General features: G+C 41.0%; 1 protein-coding gene across 1 annotated transcript in view; it reads right to left on the reverse strand.

Annotated features, from left to right (window-relative positions):
- rab3gap1 (RAB3 GTPase activating protein subunit 1) overlaps nucleotides 1-17063 on the reverse strand; it is a 91263-nt gene that overhangs the window by 32695 nt on the left and 41505 nt on the right. The window contains exons 9-16 of the mRNA XM_028567054.1: nucleotides 16754-16835; nucleotides 15986-16054; nucleotides 10978-11051; nucleotides 6000-6092; nucleotides 5203-5375; nucleotides 4401-4508; nucleotides 3747-3919; nucleotides 1311-1365 (exon numbers count right to left, since the gene is read on the reverse strand). Coding sequence (XP_028422855.1) covers nucleotides 1311-1365; nucleotides 3747-3919; nucleotides 4401-4508; nucleotides 5203-5375; nucleotides 6000-6092; nucleotides 10978-11051; nucleotides 15986-16054; nucleotides 16754-16835 — 827 coding nt within the window. The remainder of the gene's footprint in view (nucleotides 1-1310; nucleotides 1366-3746; nucleotides 3920-4400; nucleotides 4509-5202; nucleotides 5376-5999; nucleotides 6093-10977; nucleotides 11052-15985; nucleotides 16055-16753; nucleotides 16836-17063) is intronic.

The raw sequence follows: 17063 nt of genomic DNA on the forward strand, positions 1-17063 counted from the left end.
AGCACTGAGCAGTACGTTGTTTCTTGTATGAAAGGTGTTCAGCAAATCAAGTGTATAATCATTGGCCTATTGGTTGCTCACGGTCACCCTCCTGCCCACTCATGTTTATCCACATGAATCCCGATTAGGATTATTGTTCGGAAATAATTGTTAAATGTATGCAAGATAAGCAGAACGCGTTCAACACACAAATCTGCTGTAGGCTACATATTATATGTTATAAGGGTTAGCTGGTGTTATGAGGGTTAGATGGTGGGTAAAAGAAATACATTATTAATGATGACAATATTCTCTTAACTGTAAACACAGCGGAGCTGTCTGCTATACTGTGTGCATTTATGCACGAGGACAACAGTCAGCAGCGTAAATCCATTGATTATTTCAGAAGCTAAAAGTTGAGTTATGTTTTCTCTGTCAAGTTTATAACTACAGTTTTTGGTTTTGCTGTTTAAATGTCCCACGATATCAGCTACAGTGACATTACTGTGCGCAAGCAGCCTAACCCTAACCCTCATCACTACAGTAAATCTTAAGAAAAAACACATACATCACTACATCATTTAAAAAGCAATAGCCTACAGAGACTGTAGAGAGGGTGAAAATAACGTATTTGGGTTGTATCTAGTCATATCTGTAGTAACTTTCAACAAAAATATATATTGAAATAAGCCATGACGGGCAAACAGGTAAACTTGTTTCAGATGCTGCTCTGGGCTAAAAAAATAAACCAGTGTGTGCTGTGTTACTTTGATTTACTTTCATTCATTCACAGTTCTTTAAAAGCATGTTCGCTGTAAATTTACGCGTTGGAGAAGAGAGTAAAGTTCTCACATTAACTGTTTTTTTAAACCACTCAGACGGTGCCATAAAGTACATTATCATTATTATTAGATGTGTTGAAATGTCTCACAGAAAATAATAATGTACGCACATTGCGTACAAAATTACGGCTGCCGGCGCTACTGCACACCTTCTGATTATGAACGACGAAATGATGATGTGTCGCTTTAAATTTTGCTGCTGCAAGGACTTGTGGGATGGCGTTATTTCCTTTCCTTTCATAATGGACGGTCCAGTGTATTCCTTATCACTTGGACAATTTGAACGGCTCTTACCATGGCAGCTACTTAACTCATTGAAAAAGTAAAACCTTGGCCTTAACTACGATTGTTTTTTCTCTTAGTGCCATGTTTTCCCACTGGGAATGACCAACAATGGCTACTGATTTACTTGTCTTGTCTATTTTTAAATAATTAGATTTTTCCCTATGGCTCAAACACACACTGCATGCATTTTGTATAAATGGCTACCTGGAGCTTTTGATGCAAAAGACAACAGCGAAGATCAGGAGGTCCACCAGCCAGTCTGAAGATTAGGAAACATACAGAGATGATGAGGTAGATAGGAGTGAACATGATTCCTGTATTAATAGATTAAACAACTAAATTAACTACTTCTTGAACTGGTTCAACTGGTGCAGCCTTGCAAAAATAGTAACATTGCCTCTTAAAGGGGTGATAGAATGACTATATAGGGTATTTCACACTGTTCCTTATGGTCTCCTAATGGGGTATGTAACATTGGTTGGGCTGAAAATTGTCTGGTTGATATTTTATTGGCCCTTATGCATCCATGTGTTTTGGCCCTATTTTCAACAAGAGCCTTTCTTCCAAATATGGTATGCTCGTGAATATTTAGATGAGCTGCGCGCTGATTGGTTGAGCGAATCCCCATACACACACATTAGAGACGCGTGCTGATTGGTTAAGCGAATCCCCATACACACACATTAGAGACGCGACAGAATCTCATATTCCAGACACTGCAAAGTTTCGTTACCAAATTCACTTCTGAAACTTTTTTATGCGAGAAATCAACTATATAAAGCTCAAATATGGGCCGTTTTACGAAAATGTATGGCTAATCGCAAATTTGGTAAGACGTGTTGGACTTTAGGAGCTCCACACAGTCTGACGAGAAAGCGGCAGGCTGCTGGGCTCCATACCCAGGGCAAAGTCACCCTTTGTGGATTACTGCATTATCGGGGCTCGGCCGGCTGCCGGCATAACTATAATATATTTACAGTTTGAATTCCGTCACAACACTTATATCACAGCTACCCCAAGGTCTTACAAAGCTAACAAAAGCTAACAGTCCGATTAGAATTTAAGGCATTTTTTATGAAGGTGAGGGGTCTTGTTAGGAGGAGCAGCTAGCTAGCTATGTGTGCCATTCAATAAAATGGGAAAATATCGCAGCTAGCTAGCTACACTTTCGGCATAACTATAGTATATTTACAGTTTGAATTTCATAACGCCACTTATATAACATCTACCCCAATGTCTTATAAAGCTAACAATGGTGTCAGATTTCAATTTAATGACTTTTTGTGAACACTAGGGGTTTCGTTAGCTGCGACTGTCCATTCAATCCTAGCTATGTGTAGCTACAAATCATGGATAGTTAGCTTCATTTTCGGCGTAATTAGAGTATATTTACAGTTTGAATTTCGTCACACCACTTATGTAACATCTACCCCAAGGTCTTATAAAGCTAACAATGGTGTCCGATTTCAATTTAATGAATTTTTGTGAACACTAGGGGTTTCGTTAGCTGCGACTGTCCCTTCAATCCTATGTGTACAGATTGCGGCTAGTTAGCTTAATTTTTGGCGTAATTAGAGTATATTTACAGATGACAATGGTGTCCGATTTCAATTTTATAAATTTTATTCTAAGAATTCTAAGAGGAGGCTAGCTAGCGCTCATTGATAGATCTAGCTCCATCCAGCCGCAGGCTCTATCAATGAGACTAGCGGACAAGAGGCGTTTATTTCCCCGATCGTTTGTTTAAATAACTCTACACACTATAATTACACACATTATAAGATTAACTGGAACCTGTGGTAAGAGATTGCTGGCGTAACAAGCTCACTGACCGCGCTCTCACTCACACACAACGGCCATTTAGCAGGAAGAGGGGAGCTGCAGTCTCTGGAGCTCTGTCCAGGCAGCGCCGTTTGGTAGTCCATTCACCCAAAAAACTGTGACTTTGCGCGGGCATGGAGTGCCGTGGGCTGCCAGCCGTGATGGAGCTCTATCTACCTCACAGCAAGCCGGGGTCTGTGAAGGAAGGCAGGCCAGGCGGCGAGGCAGCAACACAGGCAGCACCGGCCGCTGAACTCCGACACACAGTCGGACAAAATTTGCAATTAGACTTTTCGTAATTTTCGTAAAACGGCCCATATTTGACCTCTACATAGTTGATTTCTCGCATAAAAAAGTCTCAGAAGTGAATTTTGTAATGGAATAGCAAAGATCTGCGCGACCTAGATTCAGAAGACTACATGATCTCAGGTCAGTTGTGTAGCCTATGTAAATGTTGGGGCATGACCGTTCTCTTAATACATTCATGGGCGTGACAAAGGTACAGGTCTTGGGATGCTTACGTAAGCTTCTAGCTTTATTGAGATTAGCCCGTTTTCAGCGGCAGTTTCAAAATATGAGATTTTCATAGTAAAGGGGTGTCAATGGGATTTTGAGCTTCTATGTATGTCCTATTTACCCACCAAACTGTCGTTAGGGTAAAATCGGTTTTGCATTCTATCACCCCTTTAAACATATTTACACTTGGATTTCTGCATTTTATCAGTGATTGAATACTAGAATTTTTAAACCTGTGTGGCGTTATGCCTATAGCCCTTTTCAAATAAGCCTACGAGCAGCCCAAGTGTGTTTCGTACCCACCCATAGATGAGGTAGTTGTTTTCCCAGCGATAGCGCAACTCCAAGACAAACTCCTGCCAGAGGTGGGCAACAGCACGCAGCCCGCCATGGTTGTAGTTGACCAGACACGCACACAGTGCCAGCCGGTAAGTCAAACTGTCACTGGGTGCTGATTTCAGCTGGAGGAAAAGGTTCTGGACACATGGGGATATAAAGCATGGGGAATTATGAACACACAAACATACAGACACACACACCTATCAGAACATGAATCAAACGTAGGGAAATACAACAAACTTTTAACTCATACTGACTGACCACAAAGAATGCAACTATCTAAGCATCCTGGCATATTTTTTTATGAACAGAATTATGACTGAAATAGTGTACTGTATACAATAGTCATTGTGTCGAGAAACGCTTTTCCAAAGGTTTGCATAATATCTTGTAATTTTTTTGTGTAATTATATTTTCCATTGTTTGAAGATTCTAATGGTTCTGCAATGGCTGTAGTTATTTGTATGGTTCTGCAGTGTTTGAACATGTTTGTTACAATTTCTTTTCAAACATGCATCATTGACTCTAAAAAAAACTGACTAGGGAACCTTAGATGTCACCTGGCTAGCAACCCAGTGAAATTGTCACAGTGTGTAAGTGGTGAAGGGGCAAACGTACATCGTGAGAGTTTTTATTTTGTTCGGCTTTCCCACAGTTGTTTGACTGTGCAGCTTTACTCTTTCTATTCTCGGATGACTTTTCCACAGCAGCATCTGGGAAGAGATACTGAGACATGCAAGAAAATACTTTAACACACAAAAGGCAATTCAATTATACATTTACATAAAAACAATGACACTGTCTATGTCACTTGCCTGCCATACATATTGAATATTGGTCTAACCCAGCCTTTTGGCTTAATAAGAATTTAGCATAGAGAACGACATCTTTATTGTCTATGGGGAAATTGGCTCTCACACACACACACACACACACACACACACACACACACACACACACACACACACCTTTTTTAACCAAATTTAGTTTTATATCAGAAAATATGGGATGTAGAAATAAGCGCTGAAAGCGTGTAGAAGAAAAATTTAACAATTTAAAACGTTGGAAAAAGCAAAAACAAACTTTGAAAAAAAGGCGTAAAAAAAAAAAAAAGGGTTAAGGCCTTTATGTCAGACACCATTTTTAAGTCCTGTATTTAGAGCTAGATTTAAGTAATGTTAATCAGTGTCATTCACTATACATGTGAAAGCACCGTTGAGTGAACATGAGTGAATCAGACATAGAGCGGAGTTTGGCTCAGGCACATGTTCACTCTTTATCCCCTTTGCGTGCAGAAATCTCCACCAACACAGCACCAGTAATGGCATGACTACTGACCCCACTCAATGGAGCTATGAATTGTCATAATTGTTTTCTTTGATAATATCCATATAAAACAGTCAGCATGAATAATCATTACCAGAAGGATAGAACTGAGTACATCAGTGTTGAGTGGAGATTCATCAATGCGTCTGTGGCGTCGGATGTGCTTTCGGGCACTGTGCACCATATTGGAGACAGACAGTTTGGAGATCGGCACTGTTGCTGCTGGCTCTGTCAGCTTCGATAAAGCAGAGCTGATGTCACTATTTTCTGCAGGGAAAAAAACAGCAGCTATTACAATCACACTAAGCAGTTACCATCTAATATTTAATACTGTATAAAGTATGTATTTGTATATTGTATCTCAGAGGGAACAACACTTTTTAGTAGGGGTGGGAAGAGACCCCCAGCTCACGAGACGATACACGAGATTGGGTTCAAGAGATCAATACGTGTGTTTCGGCCAAGAGAGTGGGAGAGAGAGAGAAAGGGAGAGAGAGAGCAGCGGTACTCTCTAACGCTGGGTTCTACAGGCAGCTTTTTTCTTCTGCTATCGCTCTGCAAAAGTAAACTCAAAAGTAAAGTCAACTTTGGAGAATAGGCAGGGGATCTTCTATCCTAATTTCGAGGCTGCTGCTCTGTACTTGTGTATTGACATTGCAAGACACTTTTTACCTCAACGAGAAATCTCGTCACGTTTAAATCTGGTGAGATCTCGTGGGATCTCTGCTTTTTTGAATTGTGGAGATCAGCAAGGCTCAATGTAAACATTTCACAAACACCAGTGAATGAGGTAGTAGACTCCATGCTTTAGACTACAATTTGCCTAGTGACATTATATTAAGAAACAATGCCATCCATTCCAGTGTTAAACAGTACAGCCAGTAACCTGACCTTTGACTTCCTCTTCAGCCAATCCTCTTCCCAGAATCTCTTCTGTAGACTCCTTCCTACAGCAGAGCCTAAAGAACTCTGTCAGAACGTCACCTGCATGGAAATAGAGGAATGGGTCAAATTGTTGTAAACATTTTTACACTGGTTATACTGCCCCAGAAAATTACTCAATTAATTTTTTGTCTTGCCAAAGTTATTGTTACCAGAGGACTTCCGTTTGAACTATGTAGTGGAAAGACGTATGGTGGCTGCCTCCTCTATAATTTCCCTAATTCTTGCTTTGTGCGTCTATTACTTTTTTTCTGTCAGTTTACTTTGTTGAGTGAGTTTTTGTTTTATTTACGAAAATGGGTAAGTCAAGTCTCTCGCCTTCGCTGCTGCAGGTGAAACTAGCAAAATGGTGACCGCTCCTTCTTCTCTTACATTGGAGATGGTCGTTATTGAGCAGGGCTGCCAAAATGACGACCTCTCTGAACGTGGCCCTCGCCCCTATACAGACGTTGCTTGAAGCTATCACTACCACAGTGACCAAACAACAACTTCTACTATCTCTGAGATGGAAATGGCCCTTTCGACTCACTCGGATAACATCACAAGTCTGGAGCAAGAACTGGTGGAACTACGGTCCAGGCTGACCTCCATGATGGACAACAGCAGGCTCCAAGCCTCAGTGGAATACCTAATCAGACGTTTTTAAGTGTCAAAACTTTGAAATGGTTTGTCTTCCCGAGGAAATTGAAGGCAAAAATCGGAGGCAGGTTATGGCGGATTTTTTTAAGGATGTAGCCGGAGATGTGCTCCTCGACTCCCCCCTCGAGCTGGACCAGACCCACCGCAGCCTCGGGCCCAAGCCCCGCCAGGGATTCCGACCTATTAAAGTGCGCTTTCACTGCTACATTGAATAAGAGAGACTGTTGCTGTGGGCAAAAGAGCACCGCAATATCAAGTATCGGGGTCACAGCATAAAGTTGTACTAGGATTTCAACGCTACCTTGGCCAAGAGGTGAGCCTTTGTATCACCACTTTGTAACATCACTTAAGGGCGTGGATCATCGCTTTGACACCCTGGAGCAGACTAAACTGTTCCAAACGTCCCAAAAGATCAACGAGAGACGCCAAACCACCCTATCTCACCTGGAAAAAAATGGAACCTATGTGAGATTGCTGTTCATTGATTACAGTTCAGCGTTTAATACCATAGTTCCTTCCAGACTTGTCAGAAAGCTCAAGGACTTGGAATTAAACACATCACTGTGCATGTGGATCCTTGACTTCCTGAGAGGCAGACCCCAGGTGGTTTAGGAGGGCAGACCCCCCTATTAGAGGTGATCCTTAACACTGGAGCACTCCAGGGCTGTGTTTTATGTCTCCTGCTGTCCTCCCTGTACACAAACGTATATGTAGCCTATTTCGACTCTAAAACCATCATCAAGTTTGCTGATGATAAAATAGGCAGTGCCCTACCCTAAAGGATATTTACACTAGGTGATGCAAGAAAAAGGCTAAGAGAATCATTACACATCTATTCCACCCAGGTAACAGCCTTTCCCCCTGTTGAGGTCGGGAAGATGTCCAGCACTGAAAGGTTCATGGGGAGCTTATACCCACTAGGATCCTAATGAGGACACTGCTTAAGAATGTCTGCCTAAGAAGAGTTTGTTGAGCACCAAAATCGGAGACTAGCAGACGTATCAGAATGGTAAGTGTAAGTAGCATCTTTTCTTTGTTTATGTGGTTTGTTAGCAAACCAAATCTCATAGGTCTAGGTGAAACGCACTGCAGTGGCTACTTTATTGAAATGTTGTAGGGGGCGCTATTGAGCCAATTTACCATAATCAGGCCTGAGACCCATGTGGATCACTTCAGGCCTAGACTAACATCATGTAGAAAAAGATTTGGGGTAGATCGTACAATATATGTTCAAGTTACAACAACTTTCTTTTTCGTGATGTAACATCGAAGTTCAACGTGCCGCTATGCCGACGCCCTTTAACAAAAAGTCACAAGATTCAAATTGAAGCATCATCAACTTCTTAAGGCTTTCCTAAACACTTTTGAAATCAACCAGCTAGGAAGAGGATATCAAAGCATGAGGACTGTAACTTCATGTTTTTAGGAAACATCAAAATGTCCGCCCTGCTCCGCCAACATAGTATGATGAAAACGAAAAAAGCTTCATAATTATGCTCCGCCAAGGTCTTTTGGTTATACTGACAAATGTTTACGTCAGTCAGGTCAAATCTGTAGGAGGGGTTTGTTAAAGGTGCCCTGCCACACGTATTTCATTACTTTGTGGTAATGTCTACCATGGACTCTAACATTTTTTGTGGAAAAAATGCCTGGGTTACCTTGTTTCAAGCCATTCTAGCATGGTATAGAAAGCCTACAGGAAGACTCAGCTCGATTTCTGCCAGTTCTCATTAATATTCAAGAGCTAATGAATAGTAATGAGCTCAAGCAATACGATGTCAGACTGACCAGTTTTTGTAATTTGCATGATTTCTCTGCTTATTTCTTTTCAGTAGCTAGAGCTGACAAAGGAGGTAGCAGTTCATTTTCACATTTACAACATAACATATTTTAAAAAATGCAAGTAAAAACGGTTTTGTATGGCAGGGCACTTTTAAAGTATAACCCCTAAAAAAGGTCAAAATCGTCCCTAATTTGCACTTTTACATTAATATAGCTGACATTCTGTTAGATTTAGGGTATGGCTCCAAGAGGCTTCTTTGTAAGTTAAGCATGATACATGCATATAAAATCTCATATATCTAGGTGAAACACATCGCAGGGGCTAGTTATTTGAAATTTAGTTGGGGGGCGCTTTTGAGCCAATTTACCATAATTAGGCCTGAGATCCATGTGATTCACTGTAGGCCTGGACTAACATCATGTATGAAAGATTTGGAGCAGATCGTACAATGTACATTTGAGTTACAACAACTTTCTGTTTCATGATGTAACATCGCTGTTCGTTGTGCCGCCATGGTGATGCCCTTCGACAAAAAAAAAAATCACAGTCTTCAAATTGATCATCAAGGACTTAAGGCTTTCCTGAATACTTTTGAGATGGATCTGGTAAACCCATTAGGTAGAGGACATCAAAGTATAATGACTGTGACTTCCTTTTGCCATTAGGGGGTGCTATGATTATATCTCAATATTGACATGTAGATGTCTTCAGGCCAGGATCCTTATACAGCCTGAGCAGTTTGAAGCAGATTGGACAATGTAAAGTCTAGTTACTAACCAAATGGTCAAATCATCTACAGTTCCATGGAGAGAAATAGAACAAAACCTCACTGGAAGTCTAAGACTGCAAGACCTTGCCTTTGCAGGTGTGTGTCCAAAAAAGTGTATGCTAGCCTATGGCCCTATTATTACCAGCACATTGACCAACTTTAAACAGATGGAGGAGCAACTACGTTACACCAATAAGTGGCATTTGAACACCCCAATTTGGCACAATACACACTTAATGTCTGGTAACAAACTTTGCAGTAGAGTGACAGAAGCATTTATACTGTATACCAGCTATTCAATGAGAAAGGTATGTAGAGTTTTGAAGACCTGAGAGCTAGTTTTGAGGTCCCTGGGACATCCTTCTTCTTGTATCTGCGCTTAAAATCAGCCCTTACATGTTATGGAGTGCCATGAGGAAACAGTCTTGTTTGTCATTAAATGGTTTGCTGATTTTACTGTGAGAGGATTAGCGTCCAAGACCTATGCTAAACTAATGCAAGTATCAATAGGAGAACTCCCAATAGCAAGGAAATGGGAGCGAGAGCTGAACCCTGAGGGGAACACAATTAATTGGGAGACAGTTTGACAACATTTTCCATTGTTCCAAGAACCCAAATCACCAGCAGATCCACTACAACATACTGTATGTCATAGGACATATTGGACTCCTTAAAAGAGCTACGTCTCTAAAGTCATTCCCACACCCTATTGCACGTTCTGTCAACCTGAACAAACTGGAACTTTCCTGCACATGGTCTGGGAGTGTGAACACGTGCATGAGTTCTAGAATAAAACATCAATAATATCTGATGTGATAGGATGTCGAATTCCTACTGACCCAATTGTTTTGTTACTTAATGACAACTCTAAATTACACCTGCTTGGGAGACAGAAGAAAATTTGATAGCTTAACGCTGGCTCCCCCCCACTCGCTTTGTATAAAACAGTGGTTGGCGTATTTTCTAGACATAGTTATGCTTGAGCTCTCTACAACAAGGATTAACAAAGCCAAATCATCAACTGTAGGAAATCTATGGAAAAGCGCAGCAGCACAAGTCAGACCTAATGACATCAGCGTCACAAGAATTAGAGGAGAGTGGCAAGGTGTGATTTTTGTTTTTGTTTGTTTGAACAGGAGGGTGGGGGATGGGAGAGGGTTTTTGTTCTTGTTCAATTGTATTTGTCTGTTCTGTATGTTGGAAAATATAAAAACAATAAAAAAAAGAAAAAAGGTCAAATCATCCATAATTTATTTCAATATAGCGCACCTCCTATTGGGTTTATTGGGTGGCTCCAAGAGGCTTTTTTGTATGTTTGGATAAGATACATTGCCAAGCCCTAGTCTGACACCCATGTCCGATTGCAATTTTCACCACGTCTGATATGCATACCAATTTTCGTGCGTTCCTGAGTGGTTGCTGCTTAACCCTTAATAATAATAATATATAAAATATTAAAATAAAAAGAGAAAAATAAATCCGATTGGGTTAAGATAATTTTACTTTCCAGTAAACCTTCCTACTGTAGTTTGTGGAATATTTCAATGTCTTGAAACAAGACAAGGTAAGATGACTGCATTGAATTTAATAAAACACTTCAAAACTTTCTTCAAACAGGAAGATATGTATTGGAAACAGGTGAAACAATTGTCTTATTGCCTTATTTTTTTTAATATTTCTTATAGATGCAGAAACTGTGTTTGAAAATGTCTACTGGACTAAGGGATTCATCTTACCGAGTAAACACTGAGGGTTTTCAGCTGTCCTGACTCGGACTGACCAGTGAGGCGCTTGGAGAGGGTCAAGGTCACTGCCAGGTCACACAAAGAGAAAAAAAGAGAGCATATTTGATCAAATCACAAAGCCTGTTGCTGGTCTAAAATTCTGTCCAGATTATGGCCAACAGTCTAAATCTAGGTTGTTCAAGATTTGTGCAGATCATATGGCATCACTTGTATGTTAAATAAACCCCCTAGACAAAATAATAGAGTTGAAATCACAAAAGTAATTTTCTTTTTTGTAGTTCAGAACTATGGTGCTAAAACTGTCTAATATGAATTTGCAACTAGTGAAACACAATGCACAAATAAATGCATAGTACTAAGTATCTGTAAACACAATACTAAAATTAATGCAGAGTGATTAGTATATGTAAAATGTGTATCTGTGTCAGTGCCTCTAATTTGTAACTCAAATTTTAACATTTGTAAATCAACTTATTTTTCAATGGAAGTATATTCGTGTTCGTATATATTTGTGTGAATCCTTTTTCCGCACCATAAACAATTTCATCTTTTTTAATCAAGATGGCCGCAGCGTGAGGAACACGTCTCAAGATCTAATCCAGTAGTCTGAGCATCATTCAAAACTCATCAACTACTTTGGGAGAACAAGTGAATTTGTTAGAGCAGCATGTTGGGGCTAATGAGGCCAATGTGCAGGAGTTTGTCGGTTGGGTTCAACAGCTGGAGAAGGAAAACAAGTAGGGGATAGACAAAATTTATGGAGATCCAAAACCGACGCTTTAATCTCCGCCTCGTTGGAGTCACCTGAAGGCAGTGATATTGTCAGGTTCATCTCCCGGCGGATCCCACAGCTTCTGGGGCGAGGAAAACTACCCCACTCTGCCAGTTATTGAGACAGCCCACCGCTCTCCGACTGTCCGGCAAAGCAGCAGAGCTAGTCCCAGGTCTATTATGATCAAACTTCTTAATTTCCAGGGCCCAGTTTTTCAAAATTTTTTATCTGGATCAAACTGATACGGATTTGGAAATCCCATGTTTTGCTATCCAGGATCGCCTGATCCATCTTATTTTTATGCCAGTTTTTTAAAGGATTGCCAAATCCTGTTTACCAGAGCCTTTAATGAAACCAACAGTGTAGCCGACTAGCTTAGCAAAGAACAACAGGTAGGCAAAATACCAGTGGCCACAAATAGCCATTGTTTGTTTTAGTTTTAAGAAACAGAAAAACTGTAATAAACAGAAACTTTTTACATTCTTTATTTTATATTTTTTTTTTTTTTGTTTACCATATCTCATTAGATGTGACATGCTTCACATATGCTTCAAATATCTATCTCATCAGTAAACATTGATTTTGTGATCAAACACTCAAATAGATCCCAAACAGGCAGGTTTGATCCAGATCAAATGTACAATTGGATTACATGGTCTGATCTTAGTTCAGAATCCCTCTTTTGCTTTTGAAAAACCAAGATTCCAAGATTTGATCCAATCCGTGATCCGAAATCCCACTTTAGAAAAACTGGGCCCAGGATAAGGAGAAAAATCCTTCACCGTTTCAGGATGAAAAAGAAGCTGGAGTATAACGGGTCTAGGATCTCCATCGACTCAGACTTCAGTGCTGACATTTTATGCGGGTGGCGAAGCTATTATTATTATGTTATTTTTGATGGCAAACAGCAGTGTTTCAGCTGCTACAAAGGAGCTGAAGCTTCTTTCTTGTCCCCTTCGACTTATAATATGATTATCAGTGATTATCGGTACCTGGGGAGGTTGACGAATGGGGCTGCAGCTAATCGTAGCATGTAACACAATAGACTAACTTACAGTATGTAAAATTGAATGGTCAAATATCTACTATTGTGTTAACATTTTACTGACTAAAATGAGTTAGAATACGTTTGTCTCAAAGACTAGTTTGTTCAGAATCAGCTAACTCGATTTCCTTCTCATACGTTCCCGTAGCATCCCAGTGCATTTCCCTGTTGAAGCCGGTTGAAGTCTGGCGTCCATGGACTTCAATGGGGCTGCTTTGAGCAGTTTTTTTTTTTTTTTTTTTCGTCATTTGATGCTGAGATTTGTCCCGCCCACAGACACTCAGCGTCTCTGGGGGTCAATGGAGCAGTGGGCTGGCCTGGACGCTGGGCTTCTGCGTGGAGATTGGAGGGTCTGTCGAAAGGCTGCATCTCCTTTTGATTGACAGCAATTTTGTACTATAAAAAGTCGTCAAAGCTGTTTGAGCAGTCAGAGCTCAGCTCACTCAGTCCCATCGCAGATTTTGCAAGTGTTGTTGAAAGACGAACTGCTGCAACCTATTTCTTGTTATTTGCTTGGCGAAATTGCTAGCCAATATTCATCATACATACAAGTATACACCACATTCCTTGATTCAGTTTAACCTAATTCCCACATTTACTCCTTCGAGTTAAATATCGTTTTGTTAGATTGTTCGTTCATTCATTCATTCATTCATACATACAGTAGGCTAGGCTAGTGTTGTAGGGGTGAACTAGCCAGCTAGCAATCTGAAGTTGCCATTCCTACTCACGAGAAGGTTTTAATCTGGCAATCATTTAATCGAAATGCCTTCCTTTCCCGTTTGTAGTCATAATAGTGACAGGTAGGCTTAACGACAAGCTGAAATTTAAGCTGGACTGAACTGGCTTGGCAAAATTACTAACATGCTAGCTAATGCTACACTTTTTCTATACAAACATAGGATTTAGCATAGAGCTCTATTCCAGTAAAAGCCAAGCTAATGTCTGATTGCCTCAAAGAGACTTTTTTTCATGACATTATTCTGATTATTATTCAATTGAAAATACACCTGTCCAATCAGGCTCAAGTTTCATTTGTCATTGTTGCACAACGCTGCAAATGCAGTTGTAGTTGCATCTGGGGAGATATGGCTTGCATCTTAATATTAGAAGTTTGACATCTAAACATTGTCCATCAACTTGAATTTGAGCACCAAGCATTGCCAATGTAACGTTAAATAACAAGAGTCCGCCTCCCCTCATCCCACCAGAGTCCTGTGCTCTGTTGGTGTGGAATGCAGTCACCTAGTCAAGTGTAGCAGCACGATCCAGAAGCCAGGTATCTGCCAAGTGGGCACCGCACAACAGTCTCCGATCTCCTGTGGCTGGATCACACAGCCTTCGGTGGCGCTTGGTGTCCAAAACATGCAGCCTCAGATCAGATGATACAATTTAAAAAATCAATCATCACCTTTGGCCTAGGCTGCTCTGGTACCAAGTACACTTATGAGCATCCCTTGTTCGAATATGGTGTTCGTTATAGTAGTAGTAGATAACTTTATTGTCCCTGTGGGGCAGTTGGGTTTGCGGCACAATCGCAAGGCACTTTATGACAAGACATCAGATATATGATACAAACAAATAGTCCTTACATCAGACACCGACAGACAAAACATGAAGAATATACATCACACGCTACAATACACTATACACCCTTGGGTATGGTCAGGCCAGCTGGACGACTTGCTTATTCTGACTGATTTAAGGCTTTTATGGCTTGTGGTACGAAAGAATTTGGATCTTTTCTTGGTGATCCATGACAATCCATGACTAGCACCGAAGTCTAACAATGAACGACAGCTCAGGTTAAGATCCTGGAGGCCATGACTCCCAATCATGCCTCTCCAGGTGTCTCCATCATTGCCCACGTGTGCGTTGAAGTCTGCCAGCCAGGGGCTTGTGAGTATCCCCATACCTTCCCGGCACCTCACACCCTGGGCAACTCACAAGAAGAAAAAAGTCCAAACCCTATCCAGGAGTATGGCTCCAAAACTCGAACTGTGCTTAGAGGTAAGCCCACCAGATCTAATTGGTAGCGCTGCACCTCCCGCACAAGTTCCGGCTCCTTCCCCCACAGAAAGGTGACGTTCCACGTTCCCAGAGCCAGAGACCCACAGGCGGTGGGCCCATGGGATGGAGAGGGGGGTGCCGAGTTGCTTCTTCGGGGTGTGCCCGGCAGGGCTCCATGGCAAACCCGGCCACTAGATGCTCGCGGTCGAGCCCTACATCTGGGCTTGGCTCCAAACGGGGGCCCTGGGCTTCCTCCGGGCAGGGTAACTCCACCTATTCCTCATTTCTTCATAGCACTTTTAAACCATTCTTTGTCTGGCCCCTCACCTGAAACCTCTTTGCCATGGGAGACCCTACCAGGAGCACCAGGCTGTGACAACACATACCTCAGGTTCATAGGGACACACAAACCTTTCCACCACAACAAGGTTATGGGGACTGTATTCAACTGTATTCCTTTTTTTTGTGTCACTCCTCTGTTGTTATGTAGTGATTGTACTTTATGTTCGGACCCCCTTGAAAACGAAATGATACATCTTAAGTTTATCCTAATAAACAAAACAATTTGAACAATTTATATCTCAAGTGACGATCCACCGCTCTCCAGTAGATAGCGGTAATGCAACACTTATGGATGCCAATCACTGTTAAACTACATGAAGAAGATGAAGGAGCCTTGTCAGAGACTGTTGGCCTAGTGCTGCAGCTGGCATGAATCATGCATGGATCTCACCCCCACAGAGCTTGATTGACAGCTATTACAGGAAGCACAGAGGTCTCCTGACTAAAGAACTGTTTTTCTGTCTTTATTAACAATTAATTATTAGCAACCGCATGAAACAATCAGAAAATAACATAAAAATACAATTTGTATTATTATTCAGACAGAACACAAACAGTAAGAGAGTGAGAGAGTGTGTGTGTGTGTGTGTGTGTGTGTGTGGGTGAGATGCAGCCAGTCTGTCAGTGTCTGTCAGCCAGAATGCTGTCTAAGTTGGTTAGCATTCTGGATGTCTCCCACCATGTAAGTACTTGTGTTTTGCAATATTCGCAGGTACTGCTGCTGTGACATGCAAATCTCCCCCTGGGGAACATCAATCTATCTATCTATGAAAGCAGGGCATTGCAATGGGATTTACAGATAGTCCAGATGAAGAATCCAGGACACTTACCTGTAGACATCATTATCTACAACTATGCCTTCCGTCAGGTGAGGCCAAGTGGTTGCAAGATGAAGCTCACTACATCAAAAAACAGAGAAAAAATATTTTAGTTTGGCACAGAGATTCATTGTGTATTAATGCATCTTGTTTTTATTTAAACCAACTGTTTTCATTATGTTTATGTTAATTCTATTCTAATCGCAGAGACATCAAGATGTAGATGCAAGAACGTAATCACATGTGTGATTACGTTCTTACATCTACTGCACTCACTGTGGAGAATTGAAATGTAATCAAAGCCCAGAGAAAACAGCAAATTCAGTTTTGTTTATAGGTTTTGGTTTTAGTACGGTCATCTGTAGTGATGGGAATAACAGGATACCTCACGATACGATACACTGCTCATGATACCAATAATATCACGATTTAACAATTCTGCGATAATCAATACTATGAACACAAAATGTCTGTGAAAAGGTTAAGTGCAGGCAATCCTTCTGTATTCTCTGTATTAAGTCCAAACTGTTAGAAAACAGCCCACTTAACCTATTTTCAATTTTACCTCATTCATGTGTTGAGCGCCACCTCAAGAAGCCATGAAGTAGCAATGCTGGGAGCAGGGAAATCCATTCAAAGCACCTTATTTTATTAATCATAATATTGGTGTTTGGCGCCAGCATATCAATTTTGTCTCGTACACAGAAGATAGACAATATATTGCTATATCTATATTTTGTCCGACCCCTAGTAATCTTAGTTGTAATGTTACAATGTTACCTGATTGGCTCCTCACAGGCTCCAAATGGAAGTTTCCCAAACTCCACTCCTCCCACCTCACCTCCAAGGAGTGTGTCAAAATCTACCAGAAAGCCAAAGAAAAGACACAATAGGAAAAAACAGCTGCAATGCACAGCAGCAAATCTGTTCTCATCAAAAACGGAATAATTATGTTGGACAAACACCAGTCAGGAAGGCCACCAAAGGGACATGACACATTTAAAGGAGCTGCAGCATTCAATAGCTGAGACAGGAGACACTGTCTGTCTGCCATTATTCCACATCTGATACAAAGTGTACATACATTGAT

Source organism: Perca flavescens, chromosome 21, assembly GCF_004354835.1.
Source record: "Perca flavescens isolate YP-PL-M2 chromosome 21, PFLA_1.0, whole genome shotgun sequence".
Classification (NCBI taxonomy): Eukaryota; Metazoa; Chordata; class Actinopteri; order Perciformes; family Percidae; genus Perca; species Perca flavescens.